We start from the raw sequence: 21,400 nt of genomic DNA on the forward strand, positions 1-21,400 counted from the left end.
TCTTCTGACTAAGACTTATGCAAATTATTTCTGGTATATTCCTTCAATGCCCTATCTCCCACAGCATTTTTTTCTAAGTTCTTATTTTTGTTCTTTTTGTGCAGTTTAACAATTGTTCAGTTTAATTATCAGAATTCCCTTGAAGATAATAACTACAATGTAGACAAAAAACATTTTACCTTAATATGCCCTAATCTTCCACAATCCAGAGTATAGAGTAGGTGCTTAACACTTATTTTATAAATGAAAATATAAATGGTAAGTGATTGCATGAAGAATAAAAGTTATTCATGCAAAAGTTTGTAGAATATTGGATTAAGAGCACATAGTGAGAGACCTTAGACTTAAAAATAAGAAAAGATCATTCTTCCCTGAAAGAAGAGAAATTAGGAGGTGAAGAAAGGAAAAGGAGAGAGTTATTACTAAATGGCTTTGGTCCTATCAGTACAGCAGGTACCACCACCACCTTTAGAGAGCAAATTAAAGATGTATATTTGTCAATTTGAGGAAGAGCAGGGTGCTTTAAAATAGTTGTTGATAATAAATCTATAGTGATCTTAGAAGCAAATGAAACAATTTCTTATCAACACTAGGGTTCTTGTTTAAGAAAATAGCTTCAATTTATAGCAGATATATTTACATGAGTACATGGGTTTTTAAACCCTTGCTTGAGTGTAAGGACAAAGGGAAAAAAATCTGGGGATTTATAAAGCTGCTACAGTGGAGATTCCAGCAGCCAAGAAATCCTAGATAATAGGATAGTTGGAATGACTGATTTTAAGGTTTGGATTGAATAAAGAGGTGATTCATCAGTGAGGGGATGAATACACTTAGAGAATAAAAGAGAGGGCTAAGATGACAAAACATAACAAGAAAGGGGAAGGCAATGTTTGTGGGACTGAAGAAGTAGAAAATGTGTGGTGAGCAGAGGTTTTGACCAAAAAGCAGATTTTCTAAATGTGAAACATTAGAAGAATGGCTCCTTTTAAATTGTTGGAAGAGATCAGCTAAACTCAAGGCCTATTATATTTGGAAATGGGAATGATTGTTTTTCAAGTCTGAGATATAACCTAAATTTCTTGAACACAAGTTTTGCTAAATTGACAGTGTTTTTCTTGGATAGTCTCATTTTCTGTGTTAATGAATTTGGTTTTCATTTTCTGTGTGTACTTCTATTTTTTGGCTGTACCTGAAACTGGATGAGATTGTCAATTCACCTGCAAAACTCCCCACATTTGTAGTTATCATATGTTAAAGAAGAGACTAAGGTTGAAGGTCCTTTCAGCAATGAATATTCTTGATAATTTGCTTGAGTTATTTCCCACTAGAGTCCAGATTTGTAAGATAATAATTATCCTCACATATTTTACAGAGGTGAGTGCAGTGCTCAATAACACCTTCACTCATGCCCAAACACCGAGAGAACATAAGAATATGCACATGTAAAATATTGTTTTCTTTGTTGTCATTTTTGTGCTTTTAACATTGCTTTTGTTAGACTGTGGCGTTCTGAGAACAAGGATTATACATTATGGATTCTCTTTTCTACATGGCGTCTTACACATATTTGTGATCTAACAAAAAGCAACTGAATTTAGTTACTCAGAGTTCTTTAAGTTATTCAAGTGTTTGTATGAACAACTACACTAATTTTGGAGGTAATAGTAGACCAACTTCTCCCTCCATTGTTACAGTGTTAAAGCAGAAGAATGTATGATTGTTTTCATTTTTATTCTGCAGTTGGATTATAATATCCTCAAACTTACCATGTGATGGAGGCTTCCTTTCAGTATCATCATAATAATGTTAATATAGTATATTTGTTAACATTTTACAAATTCGTTTCACATGTCTTAGGCTTAAAACATTTGTCTTTATATTAACTATTTATGACAGACAAGGTGAATAGATCCCAGTTTGAAGTAACTTGATTTGAAATAAACATAATATGAAAATTATGCATCTGAGCTCAGAGAGGGAAGAGTCTTGTTAAAGGACACAGAAGCTGCAAGTGACTAAATTAAATCACTGCACAAACAGGTTTGTGTTACATATGTGCTCACATACAAACACACACACACATTTCTGGAGCCTAACTTTACCAATGTGATTTTAATTCTTTAGTTTGTGACAGTAATTCCTAACATGTAACATTAATTATACTGCTCACCATCCATTATGAGAATATATACTCCTCATTATACATGCATATTTACATATGTAATATATATGTATGCATATGAACAAGTAGAAATTTTTGAACAAAAGAAAGCTTTGAACAGTTATCCAGGTTAAAGTAATATATTATTGTATGGATCTTTAAAAAAATCTGGTGCTAAGCAATTCTACTTTAAAATTATTATTCTCCTACTCTTGTTCACTGGCACACTGAGCTTTAAATATGAACAGGTAATATTTCATATGTTTCACATTATTTCCAGAATCTGTACAATTTGCCTGAAAAGGATAGTAAAGTTTGGCCTTGTGAAATATACTTGAATGCATGGTCCCAGAGCAAACGTTAAAAGGTTACAAGCATAGGACACATGATAATGATGATTATTCATAGGTGTAAAGATCAGGACTAAACAACTTGGATTATATGTGGATAAAGCTAGTTTCAAGTTCTGATCTCTTCCTGGTCTCTTAAGAATGGTGCTGACCTGTACGTGTATATTTCATTGTTACCTGGATAAAATAATACACTAAGGGATAAATGTAGGTTATTGTAAGAATATAAATGTCTGCAGTATCCTAAGTGCCTTCAGTGAGGTACCCTTAGCTTCATAGCACATAGCTTCTTAAGGCTATGAGACTATTACATATTTTATATAGTTTGTGAGATACAGGCATATCAACCCAAAAACATTCAAAAGTGCTTTTTGAAGTGGAGCTCTAATATCCCTGATATACATTCTGCATAACCTAGACAGTCCCCTCCCCTCACCATTTTTCTTTTTTCTTCTTGCACAGATATTCATGACCGCCTATCATGTTTTAACCTTTAGGTTTACCGCATCAAAAAAAAAAAAAAATACAACAAATCCTTATTTTCATGGAACGTATATTTCATTGGGGTGGCGGGGGAGACAGACAATAAGCAAAGGAAGATTAGATAGACAAATGGATAGATTAATCAATAAATACTTTGGGAGATGTATCATATCAGACAATAAATCCAATTAAGATATTGGAAAGTTTGGAGAAGGAGTGATAGAGCAGAGGTTCATTCTGGCTGTTGTGTGGAGACAAGGGTTGGTAAGGTAGAAACTGAGAAACTAGTTAGGAATCTACTTTAGTAATTCATATTGGCAGTAGCTTCCTGAGGGAAAGTGGTATTGAAGAATGTGGTAAGAAATTGAGATAAATAGGGATATGCTGATAGATAGAATGTTGGGTATGAGAGAAAGGGAGAACTCAAGGGTGACCGGAGTTTTTCCTGTGTATCCAGTGGAATGACACTGCCATTTACAGGAAAGGGGAACGACAGGAGAGGATTTACTTTGTTTTATATAGATTTCACTTTTCCCTTCCCACTCAGTCTTTGCTGAAAACTAAAATAGACCAATTAGTATTTTGATTTAAATTCTTATGCTTAAAAGAAAGAATAACAATGGTGACAGCAATAAGTAACATTTGATAGTACCTATAGTTTGCAAAATATTTTAATATCCAGTCATGGATCTGCGATGTATGATCACCCTAAAGATTTCTTTCTGTACCTACTCCTAACCTTCAGAACAAAATACATAAATTTTTCTAGAGATATAAGGTATTTTATAAGATACTTTATAATGCATAAAAAACAGATAATATGTACCAACAAAATGGAAAAAGGAAAGATATGTTTCTTGAAATATATCAATTAAGAGTTAAGAAAAAGTAAAAATGGACCATAAAGAATGGTATTATGTATTAAGCTGTGAATTAATATATATGCTATAATTTGTCTCTCAGATCCAAGGTTCATTAGTGCCCACCTCATCCCAGAGAGTGACAATCCTGAAGATGACAAAGTATACTTTTTCTTCCGTGAAAATGCAATAGATGGAGAACACTCTGGAAAAGCTACTCATGCTAGAATAGGTCAGATATGCAAGGTGAGGTAAAGAAAAAAAATGAGAAGGATGTCATTTTCCCATAACAACTTTGCTTTTTAAAATTTTCTACCTGTGTGCACATACAATAAAAATTTTGGCTACAGTTTGACTGATATAACAAATAAATGGTAAATAATGATTGAATATTATAGTTGGTTATGAGTAACTCTACACAGTCAAATATGCAGGTAGAGGTTGTGAAGTAACTGGCATTGTTTCATAATTACATTACATAATATCTGTTTGAAATTTTAGAGTAATAAAATGATTTTATTTTACCTGGGAGAAGATAGTTTATGTTTTTTCAGTCCTAGCACAGTTTTCGATACCTTGTAAGTTTGTTAGTTTTTGTTTTGTTTTGAGACAGAGTCTTGCTCTGTCCCCTAGGCTCGAGTACAGTGGTACAATCTCAGCTCACTGCAAACTCTGCCTCCCTGGTTCAAGTGATTCTCCCACCTCAGCCTCCCAAGTAGCTGGGATTATAGGTACCTCCTATCACGCCTAGCTAAGTTTTGTATTTTTAGTAGAGGCGGGGTTTCACCATGTTGGCCAGGCTGGTCTTGAACTCCTGATCTCAGATGATCCGCCCCCTTCGACCTCCCAAAGCGTTGGGATTACAGGCGTGAGCCACCGCGCTTGGCCTACCTTGTAAGTTTTGAATAAATATTTGTTGTTGGAAGATGTGAAGTATTCATTTAAGAGAGAAAAACATGAAAGCTCGTTTGTACAAATTGATTGTAGCATCCTATGTACACATATACACACAGCACACACACAAACACCCATACAAAAACAATTTTGAAGCTGTGAGCTTTACCTATCTGAGGTATTTCACTCATTGTATGGCTTAATGTCAAATGTAATATTGCATTATACTGTTAGATAAATGGAATAAAAATTGCTCAACAAACACTTATAGATTAATTAGTATTATCAGTGTGAAAATACAATAGTGCCATTTGTTTCCCTCTATGATGCATAGTGCAGTATTTATGCAATATGAAAAAGTTAACTGTTAGTATATATTAAAGCACCCTTCAAATAAAGAAAATCATAAGCCACATTCCATGATCATCTTAAAATTGAATTCTGTCTTTTGAAGAAAGCATCCTGAAATTTTAAAAATCTGTTTCTTTCTATGTGTGACCTGTTACCTCAATATGATCTAACTATTATCTCTAGTGTATTCAATTACTGAAAAATTAAAAGTTTTCAATACTTGAAAACATACAAATAACATGTGAAGTAGGTGAGACTTTTTTCTCTACAAAAATCATGTCATATTTAAAAGCACTACTTTCAAGCCTTAAAAAAATCTTTAAGGTGTATAAAAGTATATAAACAAAATATAAATCAGTTTTACTCTAAAGAAGCATGTTCTCTCAATATATGTACATAAATATCATTTTTGAAAACTATAGTTTCTAGTAAACACCTACCACAATAATAGAATGTATTACTATGCTTAGGTTAAATCAGTTTTCTTCAAGGTGAGAAGCCTTTCAAAATGTTTTCTCTGGAATGAGTTTCCTTAATTAAGGGTTATTCAAATATTTTCTCAACGTGTTGTTTGTAAAACATAAATTGCTTCAACTCCTTCAGCTCATGAAATATTTGATGCTAGCATGCTTTTGTCTGAGATCTATTTTTTGTATGGGTATTTAAGGCATATGTTTATCATCCGTTCTTTAAATACTCACTGAATGCCTACTGTGTACAAGCACTGGCTGAGAACCCGCCTATGTAGGTAAGATCTCAATGCACAGTAGGTAGGAGAGAGAGCATTATACCAAAACAAAACGAATTCATTCATTGCAGAGTAGAAAGGAAAGTTAAGTGATTTTTAAGATTCTATTATTTATTTTAATAGACAATAAAAATTGTATATATTTACTGTGTGCAATATGATGTTTTAAAATGTGCAGGCATTGTGAAATGGCTAGATCATGCTAATTAATATGCATTATCTCACGTACTTATAATTCTTCATGGTGAGGACACTTAAAATCTACTCTTTTCACAAATTTCAATAATAAAATCATTGTTATCAATTAAAGTCATGATGTTGTACAATAGATCTCTTAAACTCATTTCTTCTATCCAAGTGAAATTTTATATCTTGGACCAAATATCTTCAACCCTCCCCCAAAGCCCCTGGTAGCCACGGCTCTACTCTCTGCATCTTTGAGTTCAGCTTCTTTTTTTTTTTTTTTTTGAGACGGAGTCTCCCTCTGTCGCCCAGGCTGGAGTGCAGTGGCCGGATCTCAGCTCACTGCAAGCTCCGCCTCCCGGGTTTACGCCATTCTCCTGTCTCAGCCTCCCAAGTAGCTGGGACTACAGGCGTCCGCCACCTCGCCCGGCTAGTTTTTTGTATTTTTTCAGTAGCTGCGCCCAGCCTCAGCTTCTTATATTCTACATATAAGTGAGGTCACGTGGTATTTGTCTTTCCATGCTTATCTCATTTCTCTTAATATAATGTCCCCCGGTTTATTCATGTTGACTCAAATGACAAGATTTCCTTCTTCTTGATTTTTATTTTTAAACTGTAAATTGATAATTATGACTACATAAATTTATGATTACAAAGCAATGTTATGGGCTGGGCGCGGTGGCTCAAGCCTGTAATCCCAGCACTTTGGGAGTCCGAGACGGGCGGATCACGAGGTCAGGAGATCGAGACCATCCTGGCTAACCCGGTGAAACCCCGTCTCTACTAAAAAATACAAAAAACTAGCCGGGCGAGGTGGCGGGCGCCTGTAGTCCCAGCTACCTGGGAGGCTGAGGCAGGAGAATGGCGTAAACCCGGGAGGCGGAGCTTGCAGTGAGCTGAGATCAGGCCACTGCACTCCAGCCCGGGCGACAGAGCGAGACTCGGTCTCAAAAACAAAACAAAACAAAACAAAACAAAAACAAAGCAATGTTATGATTTATGAATATAATGTGGAATAATTAAATCAACTAGTTAACACACCCATCACCTCAAATACTTATTTTTTGTGGTGAGAACATTTGAAATTTACTCTCTTACTATGATTTTAAATGTATAATACATTATTATTTATGATACCACATTGTGCAACATATCTCAAAGAAAATACTGTTTCTTCCGCTAATCTAATTGATTTTCTTTGTTTTAAGGCTGAATTGTAGACCATTGTGTAAAGGGACGACAATTTCTTTATCCATTGATCTGTAGATGAACATGAATTGATTTTATAAGTAATCCCTTGAATAAATAAAGGGACTACTCACAATAAATATACCTTAAAAAGTCAAAAAAAACTTGAGGGAATGATTTGACCACAAATGTAACAATAAGTGATAGCTACCTATATCTGGTCATTTCAAATGAATAGGAACTTTTAAAACATGAGGAACTGTATTTTATGTTTGTCTGAAGATAGGAAGAAAACAGAAATATTTGAAATTATCATTTGCATTCACAGTGCCTAATACTGGTGTTCCCTTCTTTCAGAATGACTTTGGAGGGCACAGAAGTCTGGTGAATAAATGGACAACATTCCTCAAAGCTCGTTTGATTTGCTCAGTGCCAGGTCCAAATGGCATTGACACTCATTTTGATGAACTGCGTAAGAAGCTAGTGTTTATGTATAGAGAATATTTGTTCAGACTTTGCCATTCCATAAAAAAGCAACTTTCTCCAATTTTGTTTTTAAACAGAGGATGTATTCCTAATGAACTTTAAAGATCCTAAAAACCCAATTGTATATGGAGTGTTTACGACTTCCAGGTAAACAACTTTTTAACTACCTTATGGAAACTTCATGTTATTTAGGTGGTATCCAAGTACCCATAATTTGTGAAAGTATATTTTGAAAGACAAGTGTTGCTTTAACCTTTGAGCTGTTGTGTCTTCTTGGGTGACTGAAAGAAGTTATGATCTATGTAGATGTTTGTTTTTTAAATGAATTTTAGACAAAAAATCATCATTGTAATGATGTGAATGTGTTATGGTGAAACAGTTTGAAATGTTTATGTCATCTTATGCACATCTTTGATTTTAAACCTTTGAATAAAATGTAAAATATTATAGAGATGGAAGTCTGAGTTTTGGGAAGAGTTTGTAGGGATATAAATTAAAGATGGAAAAATTAATTTAAATTTGTTGAAAATATAACAGAAACAATTCTCTGTCTCTTGATCTCTCTGTCACTTGAGTCAATTGCTAATGAATGAGATAAGAGAAAAGCCCATCAGCAATTCCACTGAAAGTCCTATCTTTGACCAGATGATTAGTATGGGAATCTGGGGACAAAATACATCTACAGATGTCAAAACAGTTCATGGTTCTTCCCAGTATGTCTATTCCACAGATGGGATATTTGCTACACTTTTCTTTGGTCTTTAAACCTTTAACCCTAGAACTAAACTAGAAATGTGTATGTTTGGAGAAAACTGATTGTTTACAAAACAAATTTTTAAATGGCCTTTAGGTAATTTAAAAAATTATTAATACAATCATCACTTCTCAACCTTTAAGATAGTGTGAAAAGTTATTAATACAGCAATTGAAGACCCTTTACGTTGTATAAATAGCTTTAAAACTTTTTAAGTGAGTAAATAGATTCTCTTTGTAAAAAAATGTACTTTTTTTTTCTGAGACTCCATTTGGTTTTTTACTATCTACTTATAACCCATATTTTAAAATAATCATGTAAAAAGACATAAAACAAACAAACAAACAAAAACCTTCAGCATTACAGCACTAGGGTTACATTATAACCACATAAAAAGATGATAAAAACAAACAAGAATCTTCAGCATTACAGCACATAATAAAAACAAACAAAAACCTTCAGTGTTACAGCCTTATTATTATTTTATTTTTTATTTTTTGGAACCAGTGTCAAACTCAAACTTAATTTCCTTGTCCTTTTATCTCCTTTTATCCCTGCCCTGCTTTTCCTGCTCTTTCTCTACTGGCTCCTTCCTTTCTTCCTTCCCCTTCTACTTCCTCTTTTTCTCTCTCTTCCTCTTGCCTCCTTCCCTCTTTCCTCACACTTCTCCTTTTCCTATTTTTCATGCTCCCTAAGTCTTGCTGTCAATTAAGCAGAGATTATATCCCTCCAGGCTATTATATTCAGTATAAAGTTCATGTTAACTGGGGTTGTTGAAAGAAACACATATACATTTACATGCATATAAAGAAGGATATGCACTGGGATGTGAATGAAATGTTAAAAGAAAAATAATTTTAAAATCAAAAGTCAGGAAAAGTAGCGCAAGTAACTTTGATAGTAAAGAAAATGATTAACTGCAATGTCCAACACTGTTTTATTCTGTGACTATTAAAGCCACTACAAATTGCTTGGATGTTTTTACTCAATAATTTTTAAAAATCACATAAAAATTAATAAATCTGTATTTCTAAAACTATTTGAAGTTCTTCATACCTAAATAATATTTCTTCCCTTTGGAAAAAAAAAAAAAAAAAAAAAAAACCAGAATGACTAAGCTATAGAACTTAAGAGACTCAAACAAATATTAATCCATTTCTTCTGGTTCCTCATTGCTTAGTGCAGTGGCTCAAATTTGAGTCTGCATCAGAATCTCCTAGAGAGCATGATAAAATTCAGATTCCTAGGTCCAGAGTTTCTGACTCTAGAAATTAAATGCGACCTAAGAATGTGCAGTTCACACAAGTACCCAGGTGATGCCCATGCCGTTTGCCACCTTTTGAGAGCTAGAGATAAAATAATTTCACCTCTTTATTTCAATAGAATGGATATTTGTATGTGAGTTTCAATAGCTACATATCATACTCCTTAAGTATTTCGATGATAGCTGATTTAATCAAAGATAAGCAACATAAAGAACAATGGAAAGGGGATATATAACCCAAACATTACAAGGTGTGATGTATCAAGTATGCACTAATTTGCTATTTGTTCTGCTATGAAAATGTTATTAAATTCTATAAGTATTTATTGAGGTTTACTCTCTGAAATGCCATGTGATATATAATTTAGGTAGCCGAAAAGAAGCCACGCATGGTCTCTTCTCTCATGAAGCTTGCAGTCTATGAAATGCTCTCTATATGCAGCAGTTTCCAATAATAAACTGTAGAGAGCCCATGCTGTTCATTTGGTCTGATTTATAGGTAATTTTCAAGGGGGAAAGTTTGGTTAAAAGATAAGCATTCCATATTTTAAATGTGCACAACTGTTTAATATCTTTGTATAAATACATTACTCAAGCCACATTTCTATAAGCCTAATAAAATGGAAAATTGTGGCAATTCAGTGGCTTGCTTCCAGTTTACCTGATTTTTTGTTTAGCGAACAAAATTTTCGTTTAGTGAAATGATGAGTATAATTGCTGTAATTCTCCACTTTAATTGAGTGAAATAGGTACTCACGTAATTATTTTCTGTGTTAGAAAGAGCTGATTTTAAGTGTCTTCACAAGAATCAACTTCCTACTTGATCTAATACTTTTGGGAATTTAAAAATAATACAATGTGACACATCATTTGACACTATTTTTTGTACTAGTTTCAGCCTACAAAGTGAGTTCTTAAACATTCTTGCTAATTTAAAAGTTTCCTGGGTTCTGTAATAATGCTTGAGACTTAATCTACATTTTTAAAAATTTCCCCATGATATTAAAATTACCTATTCATTTATAGCTTATATGTATTTGTTTTTCCTATCAAAACCTAGTACTCTATGTTTCATATGAAGGCATATATTCTGAGTACTAAAGCCATTTTCAGCTATGCCTTCTATTTTTAAGAAATCACAATTTTTTGTTCTTTTGTGTATTGTTAAATGCATACACGTGACTAGAAAAATCCTAAACATTATTGCTAACAATTTATATTCATATTGTAATAAATAATATCAAAAATGTAAGAACTCAGTATCAATATTTCTCTTACCATTGTATAAAGATGAACCTCTGTTTTTATTCTTCTTGTCTTGTTCAGTAACATTTTCAAGGGATCAGCCGTGTGTATGTACAGCATGAGTGATGTGAGAAGGGTGTTCCTTGGTCCGTATGCCCACAGGGATGGACCCAACTATCAGTGGGTGCCTTATCAAGGAAGAGTCCCCTATCCACGGCCGGGAACTGTAAGTAGCTTAGGTGTTTATGAGATGAATATATTTCTGCCAAAGGCCAAAAAACAGTGCAGCTACAGACAGATATTAAATGTATCCTGTAATGTAAAAAAAAGATTTCAAGATTGTAAATTAAAGCAAGACAAAGATTTTCCATGAGTGAATGAAATTTCACATTTAAAAACATGTTCTTTACAGATGTCGGTGCTTAAATTCAGTGTAAGATATAAATCTAAAATTATTAAATCTTATTTTAATTTTTGATAACACATTTCTAAATTTTTGCAAACTATTTTTACATGCTAGTAGAGAAGTGCAGAAATAATTTTCAGTCTCATGAAAATACACTTTATGGTGTCTTCCAGGTTTTTACATAAATGTTTGATATTTCTATAACCTTAATTTTATAATTTACATACAAAACAAGAAATACAACCTTACTTTCCTTAACTGTTATATTGTTGTACTATTGTGCATGTATATACACATACATAGACATATATATGTGTGTATTTATATATACTCCTCCCATTTCAAAACACATTCATTTTATTTCTCATGAATTATTAATTTTTTCAAGCTAGTGGCAAAGACAATTGATTTCTCATTCTAAGCTTCTTGTAAGATCAGGAATCTCTTATAATTACATTTTAGCTCCCAAGCTTTTACATTAAATGGTAGAAATTACTTAAGTGTAAGACTAAAAGCAAGAGATTGAAGATATTGTACTCTATAAATGCTTGCACTGCATGAATAACTATAGTGAAAGGAGATGGTGAAATCTTAATTTGTCATTTTTGCTGTATTGTCTTACATAGAGTGTTTACATCCAGAGGTGAGTTTACGCCAGTGCAAAACCAGCATCTTTCTGGCTGCTGGGGCCATTTTCGCTTCTGCTTGGTCATGACATGCATTCTGATTGGTCACTTTTTGTGCAATGCAGGTTGTTAAACACTTTTCCCTATCACTGGGATTATTTTATTTATTACATTTCTCGATGGTACTTTTTTAGCATTATGTTAGAAACAAAACAATAAAGAATAGTTTATATTGTTTTTCAGTTTGAAAAGAGAATTTGTATTTTAGCATGATGCCATAGTAAAAAGTTAAATGTATTCAATAAAATTATTCTGAGCATCTCTAATTCAAAGATTAATTGCATTTAGTTGTAGTATACTCCATTCATTATGTCAAATACTTCATCTATTTTACTAATAACACTCATGCTTGTGGCACTAATAGAGGCACCAAACTTCTCCTGTACACTGAATTCATTACATACATTCGTAATTTTGCCTAAGAATTAGTGACATAACTAAATCTCACTGAGAATTAAAATATATTTGGGAAATATATACTATATATTGCACTACTCTTTTCCTTTATTTTATTTTTGAGACAGATTCTTGTTCTATTGCATAGGCTGCAGTGCAATGGCATGATCTCAGTTCACTGCAACCTCCGCCTCCCAGGTTCAAGCAATTCTCCTGCCTCAACTTCCCAGGTAGCTGGGACTACAGGCTTGCACCATCACGTTCAGCTAATTTTTGTATTTTTAGTAGAAATGGGGTTTCACCATGTTGGGCCAGGCTGGTCTGGAACTCCTGGCCTCAAGTGATCCACCTGCCTCGGCCTCCCAAATTGCTAGGATTATAGGTGTGAGCTATCATACCTGGCCTGAACTGCTATTTTAAGTAGAACCATTGAGGCCATGTATTATTATATGATGTACAGTTATGTTTATTAGATTTTAATCAAAAGATACTGTTCTCTTTATCATAATAGTGTCCCAGCAAAACATTTGGTGGTTTTGACTCTACAAAGGACCTTCCTGATGATGTTATAACCTTTGCAAGAAGTCATCCAGCCATGTACAATCCAGTGTTTCCTATAAACAATCGCCCAATAATGATCAAAACGGATGTAAATTATCAATTTACACAAATTGTAGTAGACCGAGTGGATGCAGAAGATGGACAGTATGATGTTATGTTTATCGGAACAGGTAAATTTTTAAATTTCACCTGTAAACTTTTTTCCAGAACACTATGTTTAACTGATTAAGTAAAGTTGATTTTCGAACATCACAGGGGTTGGGGTGCCAACTCTCTGTGCAATTGAAAATCCACATATAACTTTTGATTTCCCCAAAACTTAACTACTAATGGCCTACTGTTGACTGGAAGCCTTACCTATAACATAAACAGTTGATTAGCTTCACATATTGTATGTCATATGTGTTAGATATTGTATTCCTACAATAAAATAAGCTAGAGAAAAGGAAGTGTTCTGAAAATTTAGGGAAGAGAAAATATATTTAATATTCCTTAAGTGGAACTGGATTGCCCTTGTCTTCCTGTTGAGTAGGTTAAAGAGAAGGTAGAGTAAGAGTTGGCATTGCTCTCCCAAGGGTGGTAGGAGCAGATGAAAATTTGTATATAAGTGGACCACACAGTTCAAACCCATGTTGGTCAAGGGTCAAATGTATACTAAGAACTGAGGCCAGTTTCTACAGTTACTTTCAAGGTATAATTCACCTTTAATAAATGAGTAAATAACATGAATATTCTTTCATTATAAATTTATTATCTTTTCAGACAAGCTGAGACATACTAATTTAAAATAAATTCCCTTCTCAGTGAAAAGTTGATAAGTTTAATCAGGTAAAGCTAATGATTAGGTAAGCAATCAATATTTATAATTGCATCATAACTTTTCTGGCCAGTGGCTTTTTAGAACAAAGATATATTACTCAAGTCCTGCCTTAAATTCCCAAGACATTCAATAATAGTTCCAGAATATTAGTGTAAAATTATCTGAACTTTAAAATTACAATAATGTGAACATCATCTAGTAAATAAATGTTAGCAATAAAATTTTTTCAGTGTTTCTGCCATACAATGAAAAGAAAACAAAATTCGTTAGAAAAGCAACATAATTGATTCAAATAATTCTTAGATACATTTCTATGGACATTTAACAATTCATTTTACTAATTCCATAATTAGAAACAGACTTTTTCAGGTATATTTTAAGAATGAATTCCATTGTTATTATGACATATTATTTTATTTTGTTCCCTGCTCTTTTTAATAGTAATATTATTTTTGAAAGTCCTAGTTACAAATCTGTTACTTGCTACTTAGGGTCAGATTCCAAGGTAATAAATTTCTAGTCTCCATTAACGCTGTTAACTGACATAAATCAATGGGGAACAGAGTGAGTGTTCCACTGAAACCTTGTATAATAACATTTATTTTCCCTTAGTGAGAAACAGAAAAAAAAAACTGCATTAACTACAGGGGAATGGCAACCATATAGTAAGTGCTTTAAAGACTTAAAGTTTTATAACAAAATTGTGAAATACTTATGTTATCAGGTGTAACAGTGTCAGGTTCTGAGCAATACATTAAAGTCCACTTTTATGAGTGAGAAAGTTTCTCTACCAAATAAAAGAATCTCAAGCAGACCCAGGGTTTCATAAAAGTCAATGAATTGCAAGTATCAATTTCTGGTTATAAATATCCTTAGAACATATAAGAAATAGTATTTCTCTCGGATAAACATTAGTTTATCATTCAACATCAAATTATAATTTCTTTTCTTTTCAGAGTAATTAAGTTTGTTAAGTCATGTCACACTTGCCTTTTCCTTCACCTCTGGCTTAAATGTATTGAGAATTCTCTCACTCACTGTCAAAGCAACAAAGCTTGCTTCTGGGTATTTGACCAAATAAACCTAATCATGAGCTTTTAATTCCTCTTGGACGCAACGTGTCTTTAAAGGCACCAATTTCATGAGTGTGTTGACTGTCTGATGATGTGGATGTCTATCGGCCAGTACAGACCAGGGTCATCTGTCAGCAAAGTAAACTGATTACAGTAATTTTATCATTTAACTAAGTTGCACATCGTAGTATATTGATCCTAGTTGAGTAATCTGATTCAATTTGTGTGAAATTGTTTGAAATACTAACTCAGTAAAACTTGATCTGGAAAAGAGATAAAACTGTGTTTGGGTACCAGAGACCTGATCAGAGGCACTGAGTAGATTAACCTAATTTACCTTTAATCTTTACTATTATGAGTAGCCTAAGGTCCTGTAAATATAGAAGGATCTTCTTAAAAGCGTACTTTTTTTTTATTTAACTTTACAAGGGATAAATTAGCAACCTATCTTCATCTCATATAACATATCGTGTTGGTTCTCCAAAAATAGTTATCAATGAATTTTTTTCTCATATAATTTATTCTTCGTTGACAAGATTTTCTTCACAATTACTTTGTTGAACTTGATTAAGAGGAACCAATTGAGGCCAACTAGATTTGATCAAGTTTAGTCAGAACTAGAAGGTTGAAGAGTACAATTTTTGAATTTAATAAGCCCCTGTTCCTCATTCCATCAAGGAACAGGAACATACTTGTAATACTGGAAAATTAATAACTTTTAAGCCCAACTTAAAATAAGAGTGACAACTTTTGTTATTAAAATAAGTTGTCTCTTTCAAAAATCTAAATTAGAAAAATAAATAAGGTTTGAAATCTCTATAAAATGTGTTCAATATTTTTATGCTTTTGGCTTCTGAATGTTAAATTTCCTTAATGCTCTAAAATGGATTAACCAAAGTGTGCATTTGTGAAAAACCACAGCCATAAGTAATCCTAGGTGTTTACTTTGAGAAATCGGGTTATTGTCATTCATCACATAATGGCCATTGAGCCATCATTAGGAACTTCTAAGTACTAAAGACTTTAAGATGACAAGATGAGCAACCAGGGCTCTGAAGCTCTGACTACTTCCCTTGCTTGACAACATTCCTTGCATTTTCCGTTTATATTGAGTCTTCATAGTAGGACCCTGATTTTGTAATAAAAGTGGAAGAACCTGTCATGACAAACTGATATTATTTTTAGGTTTTGTTTCTGAGACACCAGGCAATTAAGGAGATATTTTTAGAAATAATGAAAAGAATTGATCCAACCCAGGCAACCTCTGTAATAATTATTATATTTTAAAAAATGTATGCAGTCTCATGATAAAACCTTCTTCAAGGCTTAACATATTTCTAAAAATTCAGTCTTTTATATTCCAAGTTTGTCTTTATAGTTTACCCTTATACTTTGTCTAATTGCAAGAAATGCATTCGAATATGTATTTTACTCGTGTTTTGACCAAAAAACAAATTAAAAGGAAGACTGATATCAAAGCTTCTTTGTCTGACAAATACATATTTCATTCATTAACACTAAACTCTGTTCAGATCTACTTAACTTGTGGTCTTCTCCCCTCTTTCTTTCAAAGATGTTGGGACCGTCCTTAAAGTAGTTTCAATTCCTAAGGAGACATGGCATGATTTAGAAGAGGTTCTGCTGGAAGAAATGACAGTTTTTCGGGTGAGTGCTGCTTAATTTCAAGTGTCAACAAGTTCAGTTGTACGTCTTTCCCCCAGGACAGCTGCACACCGAACTTGGTATGGACAAGTAGTCTAGCATACATACCCTTCTAATTAGCTTGTCAATTAGAAAACCAGACACTAGTCAAAATAAACCTTGAAACTTTCAATGCTGGTTAAATCTAAAGATGTAAAGAAATATATTTTTGGCTCATATTTTGTTTTCTCAATAATAAAATATATTATTTACATTTTATATTATTTATGTAAGTTACCTCAATGAACAAACTCTTCACCACTCCTAAAATCTATTTTACACATTATAGTATAACTGAAATGATATGTAACTTCCATGAATGTACTAAAGGAAATACATTCAGAATAACAGAATAGTGAAGACATTTTAATCAATTTTTAGCTTATGTATGAATTATTTTATATTTTCTTAAAGAAATCATTTGTTAACAAAAGAAAATTTGAGAGGTCTATATCACTGACAGTAAATTTGTTATAGATTCCTAGTTTACACGCTTAAGAAATGTACAGATATTTATCCCATTATCCTGAATCACAGACAGCCCAGGGGAGTTGTATAGGGTTGGAGGAATGGGGGTACAGGTGAGAGGGGTGTTGGGTGGGTGAACGGAAAGAGGAGAACTGGAGTAGTCTAACATATACCACGTCTGTTATTCCTTTTGGGAAGTCAGCTAATAGAAATAGTTTAAATTGAAGCACACCTTGAGATGGTTAATGACATATGACGGAAAAATACATGCCTGTAAATGTGTTATTTGAATTTTTTGATAAAAGAATAGAGCAAACATCTATTGAGACATTTATAACTGCAAAAACAACAACAACAACAACAACAACAACAAAACACCAAAACCGTGTATTAGAAGAAGTTGGTAGACAGAAAAATGAGAAAATATTGTATCTAGTCTGACAACTTCAAGTGATCTCATTTAGTCTTCAGGTGTCTGTGGTAGTTTATGAAATGAATGGGCTTGATTAAAATTTTCAGTAGATTCAATATTTTAATGGTAAGCAGTTTTCCCAAGATGTCTTACCCCAATACTTTCATAACTATATACAATAAGTTATTCTTCCCTCTTCAGTAGTATTTTAAAGAAAAAATGAAGTAAAATGTGGAAAGCTCCTAATACATATTCATTCAACTGGCATTATAATTAACATTGAAACATATAACTGGTGAATTGTAACATAGATGTTTTATGATAACAAGCTACACAATGTTCTACTGGAAAGGGTTTAGACTCTACACTCATATCTACATGACAAATCCATTTGGAACACTTAAACCATTCCTCTGAACTTCACCATCAGTAAAACAGTGAGCATAATACCTATTTCACCAGGACACTGGAAGACTTAGAAACACTGTAGGTCATGCATCAAAGACAGTAACAGGCACTTAGCTCAAAATGTCATTGCTAATATACTTTTATTATTTTAGTTTAGCTAAACTGAAAATGAGCTACATTCCCAGTAGCCTTTCCTACTAATCCTTGGTTTAAGTCTTCAAAATAATAAAATAATCATAATTCTATTATGATTTTTACAATCAGGCACATTAGCCTTATTTATTTATAATAATTTGTATGCTAAGGTATCAAAGTGATCTAATTTATCAGTCTGGTATAGAGTGATGACTAATCCTTATCAATCACCATGTCCCATAGGTTACCCCAATGAACAAACACATTGGTACTTTATCTTAGAAATTAAAAACAACAACAGCTAACAACTATCCAAATGGACTCTGTTTGACCACTACAGAGTATGTTTAGATTTAGAAACCTATACGGGCACTCAGGGGTGGATATATAAATTGCTGTCTTGTCTTTATTGTTATATCTCCAAAACCTAAAATATCTTTTAAACCAACATGTATTAAATGAGTGAATTAATTAGTATTGATGAAAAAATGAAATACAAGAAATTAAAGAATTTAAGGCCTTCTTCAAGGAGACGATGCTTAAAGTGAGGTGCCCAAGTATGAGAAAAATAAACTAGGAACAGTCACAAATTATCATCCTGATTCTGCACCATATTATTCTCCAGTAGAAAACCTTTACCAACATATATTTGGAGATGAATTTTGCCACTACTGTTGCAAATGAAGTTACAGGAGACACTAAAATATGGTTATCTTAAGAATTTCTAATTTCCAGAATCTCTTACTTTTGCATTTGTCATGGTTCCTTTGCATATTTCCTTTCAGTTATAATACATTTTTAAAACAGGGTTCATTAACTAATTTCCACTGGAAATAAATGTATATTAGTACATATGATGGGATTGGCACAATGCTAAATTCTGGTGATACAGAGATGAACACTATAAAAGTGGTCTCTGACTTCATGCAGTTCAAAGACTATGATGTGTTATCAATCTCAGTTTCTAGGACTTACTTTTCTACCTATTAATGCAATTACATTTTATTTTGTAGAATTGTATCATATCACGACATTGTAAAAATAAGGTTATTTTTTATTATTTAATTATTTTCTGATATTATGAATTAGAATGTGCATAATTTTGCAGTGATATTGTATCTTAGTGAATTTTTATTATTTATATCTCCAGGGATTTTAAGTTTATATTCCACATCTTGGCTATGTTGTTTACTACATTAACAAGAATTTTAATTTAAAAAGGTGTTAATTTAAACTGACCTACTAAATGACTTTTAACAAAATTATGAAAATTATGAGACATTGGAAATCAACAATCTTGCGAGTATAGTCATGCACTGCATAACAACATTATGGACAAGAATAAATCCCACATAGGACAGTGGTCCCATAAGATTATAATGGGCCTAAAATTTCCTATTGCCTAACATTTTCAATAGCTTACTTTCTGTTATTTTACATTGTACTCCTTCTACTTATAAAAAATTAATTATAAAACATCCTCAGGCAGATCGTTCAGGAGGTATTCCAGAAGGTAGCATTGTTATTGTAGGAGATAATGTGTTATCTCCTATAATATAGAGATATCAAATATATGTGCTATTGACCCTGAGGTCCTTCCAGTAGAGCAAGATATGGAGGTGACAGACAGAGATATAGATAGATGATCCTTACCCTGTGTAGGCCTAGGCTAGTGAATGTGTTTGTGTCTTCATTTTTAACAAAAGGAGTTTAAAAAGTAAAATAATAATAACAAATTTTAAATATAATAATAGTTCATAGAACAAGAATATAAGGAAAGAAAACATGTTGGGACAGGTGTATAATATGTGTTTTAAGCTACGTGTTTTTACAAAAGAGTCAAAAAGTTTTAAAAATTCAATAGTTTATATTGTAAAAAATTTACAGAAAGCTAAGATTAATATATTACTGAAGAAAGAAAACTGGTGACTACAAAGTCTACAGTGGTATATAGCAATGTCCTGGGCCTTCACATTCACTCACCACTCACTGACTGACTTGACCAAAGCAACTGCCAGTCCTGCAAGCTCCATTCATGATAAATACCCTACACAGGTGTACCATTTTTAAATCTTTTCGACCATACATTTATTGTACCTTTTCTATGTTTAGATATGTTTAGATACACAAATACTTACTATTGTATTATGATTGCCTAAACTATTCAGTACAGTAGCATGCTACACAGGTTCATATCCTAGGAGGAACAGACTGTATCATCTAGCCTAGGTAGTAGATAAGTGTACTTTATGATTTTTCACACAATGACAAAATCATGTAATGATGTGTTTCTCAGAATGTATCTCTGTCATCAACCCATACATGATGGTACGAGTATTTAATATCTATTAGATTTTTTTTTTTTTTTTAGCATTTTGCAGTTTCCAGAGAAATACATAACTGACTTATACCTTTGATAGCTATTAGATGACATTTGTGTAGCATTTAAGATATCATGCAGTGGCTCACGTCTATAATTCCAGCACTTTGGGAGGCCGAGGCGGGCGAATCACGATGTCAGGAGTTCCAGACCAACCTGACCAGGATGGTGAAACCCCATCTCTATTAAAAATGCAAAAAATTGTCTGAGTGTAGTGGTGGGTGCCTGTAATTCTAGCTCCTCAGGAGACTGAGGCACAATAATCGTTTGAACCTGGGAGACGGAGGTTGCAGTGAGCCAAGATTGCACCATTGCACTCCAGCACTGGTGATGGAGTGAGACTCCATCTCAAAGAAAAAAAAAATGTTTCATTATTATCAATCTGTAACAATTAAATGTAAATGAATACTATTGTGCTGGCATGGAAATGCTTGTTTCAGACTTTACAATTTTGGAAAAAGATTGTGCGTGAACAATATTCCTTTGACAGAAAACCATTTCAGTTCTCTTCCATAGTCTCTGCTATGCATTATTGTCATTATTATTTCTTTGGCACTCAAGTAGACAAAACATATTTGGGCAGAGTTTAGACAAATATTTACTTTCAACATTCTATTCTATCAGGCAAAGTTCATACATATATTGTGGTCTAGCAATTGGAATATTTCACTGTCAAACTTTGTTTAATTTTACAGTGGGAAGGAAGAAAAACCCCACAACACATTAAAGCCATAGCTATATACAGTGAAATAAGCAGACAAATTTGACTGTTTCTTTGTTTCTATTTGAGCCATGTAAGGCAATCCATTTAAAATAAAATACTATAAAAAAGGTCAGGGATAACTTGACAAGGTAAATAGAAAAGTTAAAGATTCAGGGTCGTGGTAGTATCTGATATTCTTGGATTTTATTAAAGACATTTAATGATACACAACCAGTTAATTTTACCATATTATCATCTTCACGAGACCATGTTCATTATGTGTT

The 21,400-nt window shown here is 33.0% G+C and overlaps 1 protein-coding gene across 1 annotated transcript in view; it reads left to right on the forward strand.

Moving 5' to 3' along the window:
- Positions 1-21,400, forward strand: part of SEMA3A (semaphorin 3A) — a 218,681-nt gene that overhangs the window by 167,257 nt on the left and 30,024 nt on the right. Inside the window, exons 7-12 of the mRNA XM_023226680.3 lie at positions 3,958-4,100; positions 7,576-7,690; positions 7,782-7,851; positions 11,049-11,193; positions 12,967-13,186; positions 16,483-16,574. Coding sequence (XP_023082448.2) covers positions 3,958-4,100; positions 7,576-7,690; positions 7,782-7,851; positions 11,049-11,193; positions 12,967-13,186; positions 16,483-16,574 — 785 coding nt within the window. The remainder of the gene's footprint in view (positions 1-3,957; positions 4,101-7,575; positions 7,691-7,781; positions 7,852-11,048; positions 11,194-12,966; positions 13,187-16,482; positions 16,575-21,400) is intronic.

Source organism: Piliocolobus tephrosceles, chromosome 8 (assembly GCF_002776525.5).
Source record: "Piliocolobus tephrosceles isolate RC106 chromosome 8, ASM277652v3, whole genome shotgun sequence".
NCBI classification, from domain to species: Eukaryota; Metazoa; Chordata; class Mammalia; order Primates; family Cercopithecidae; genus Piliocolobus; species Piliocolobus tephrosceles.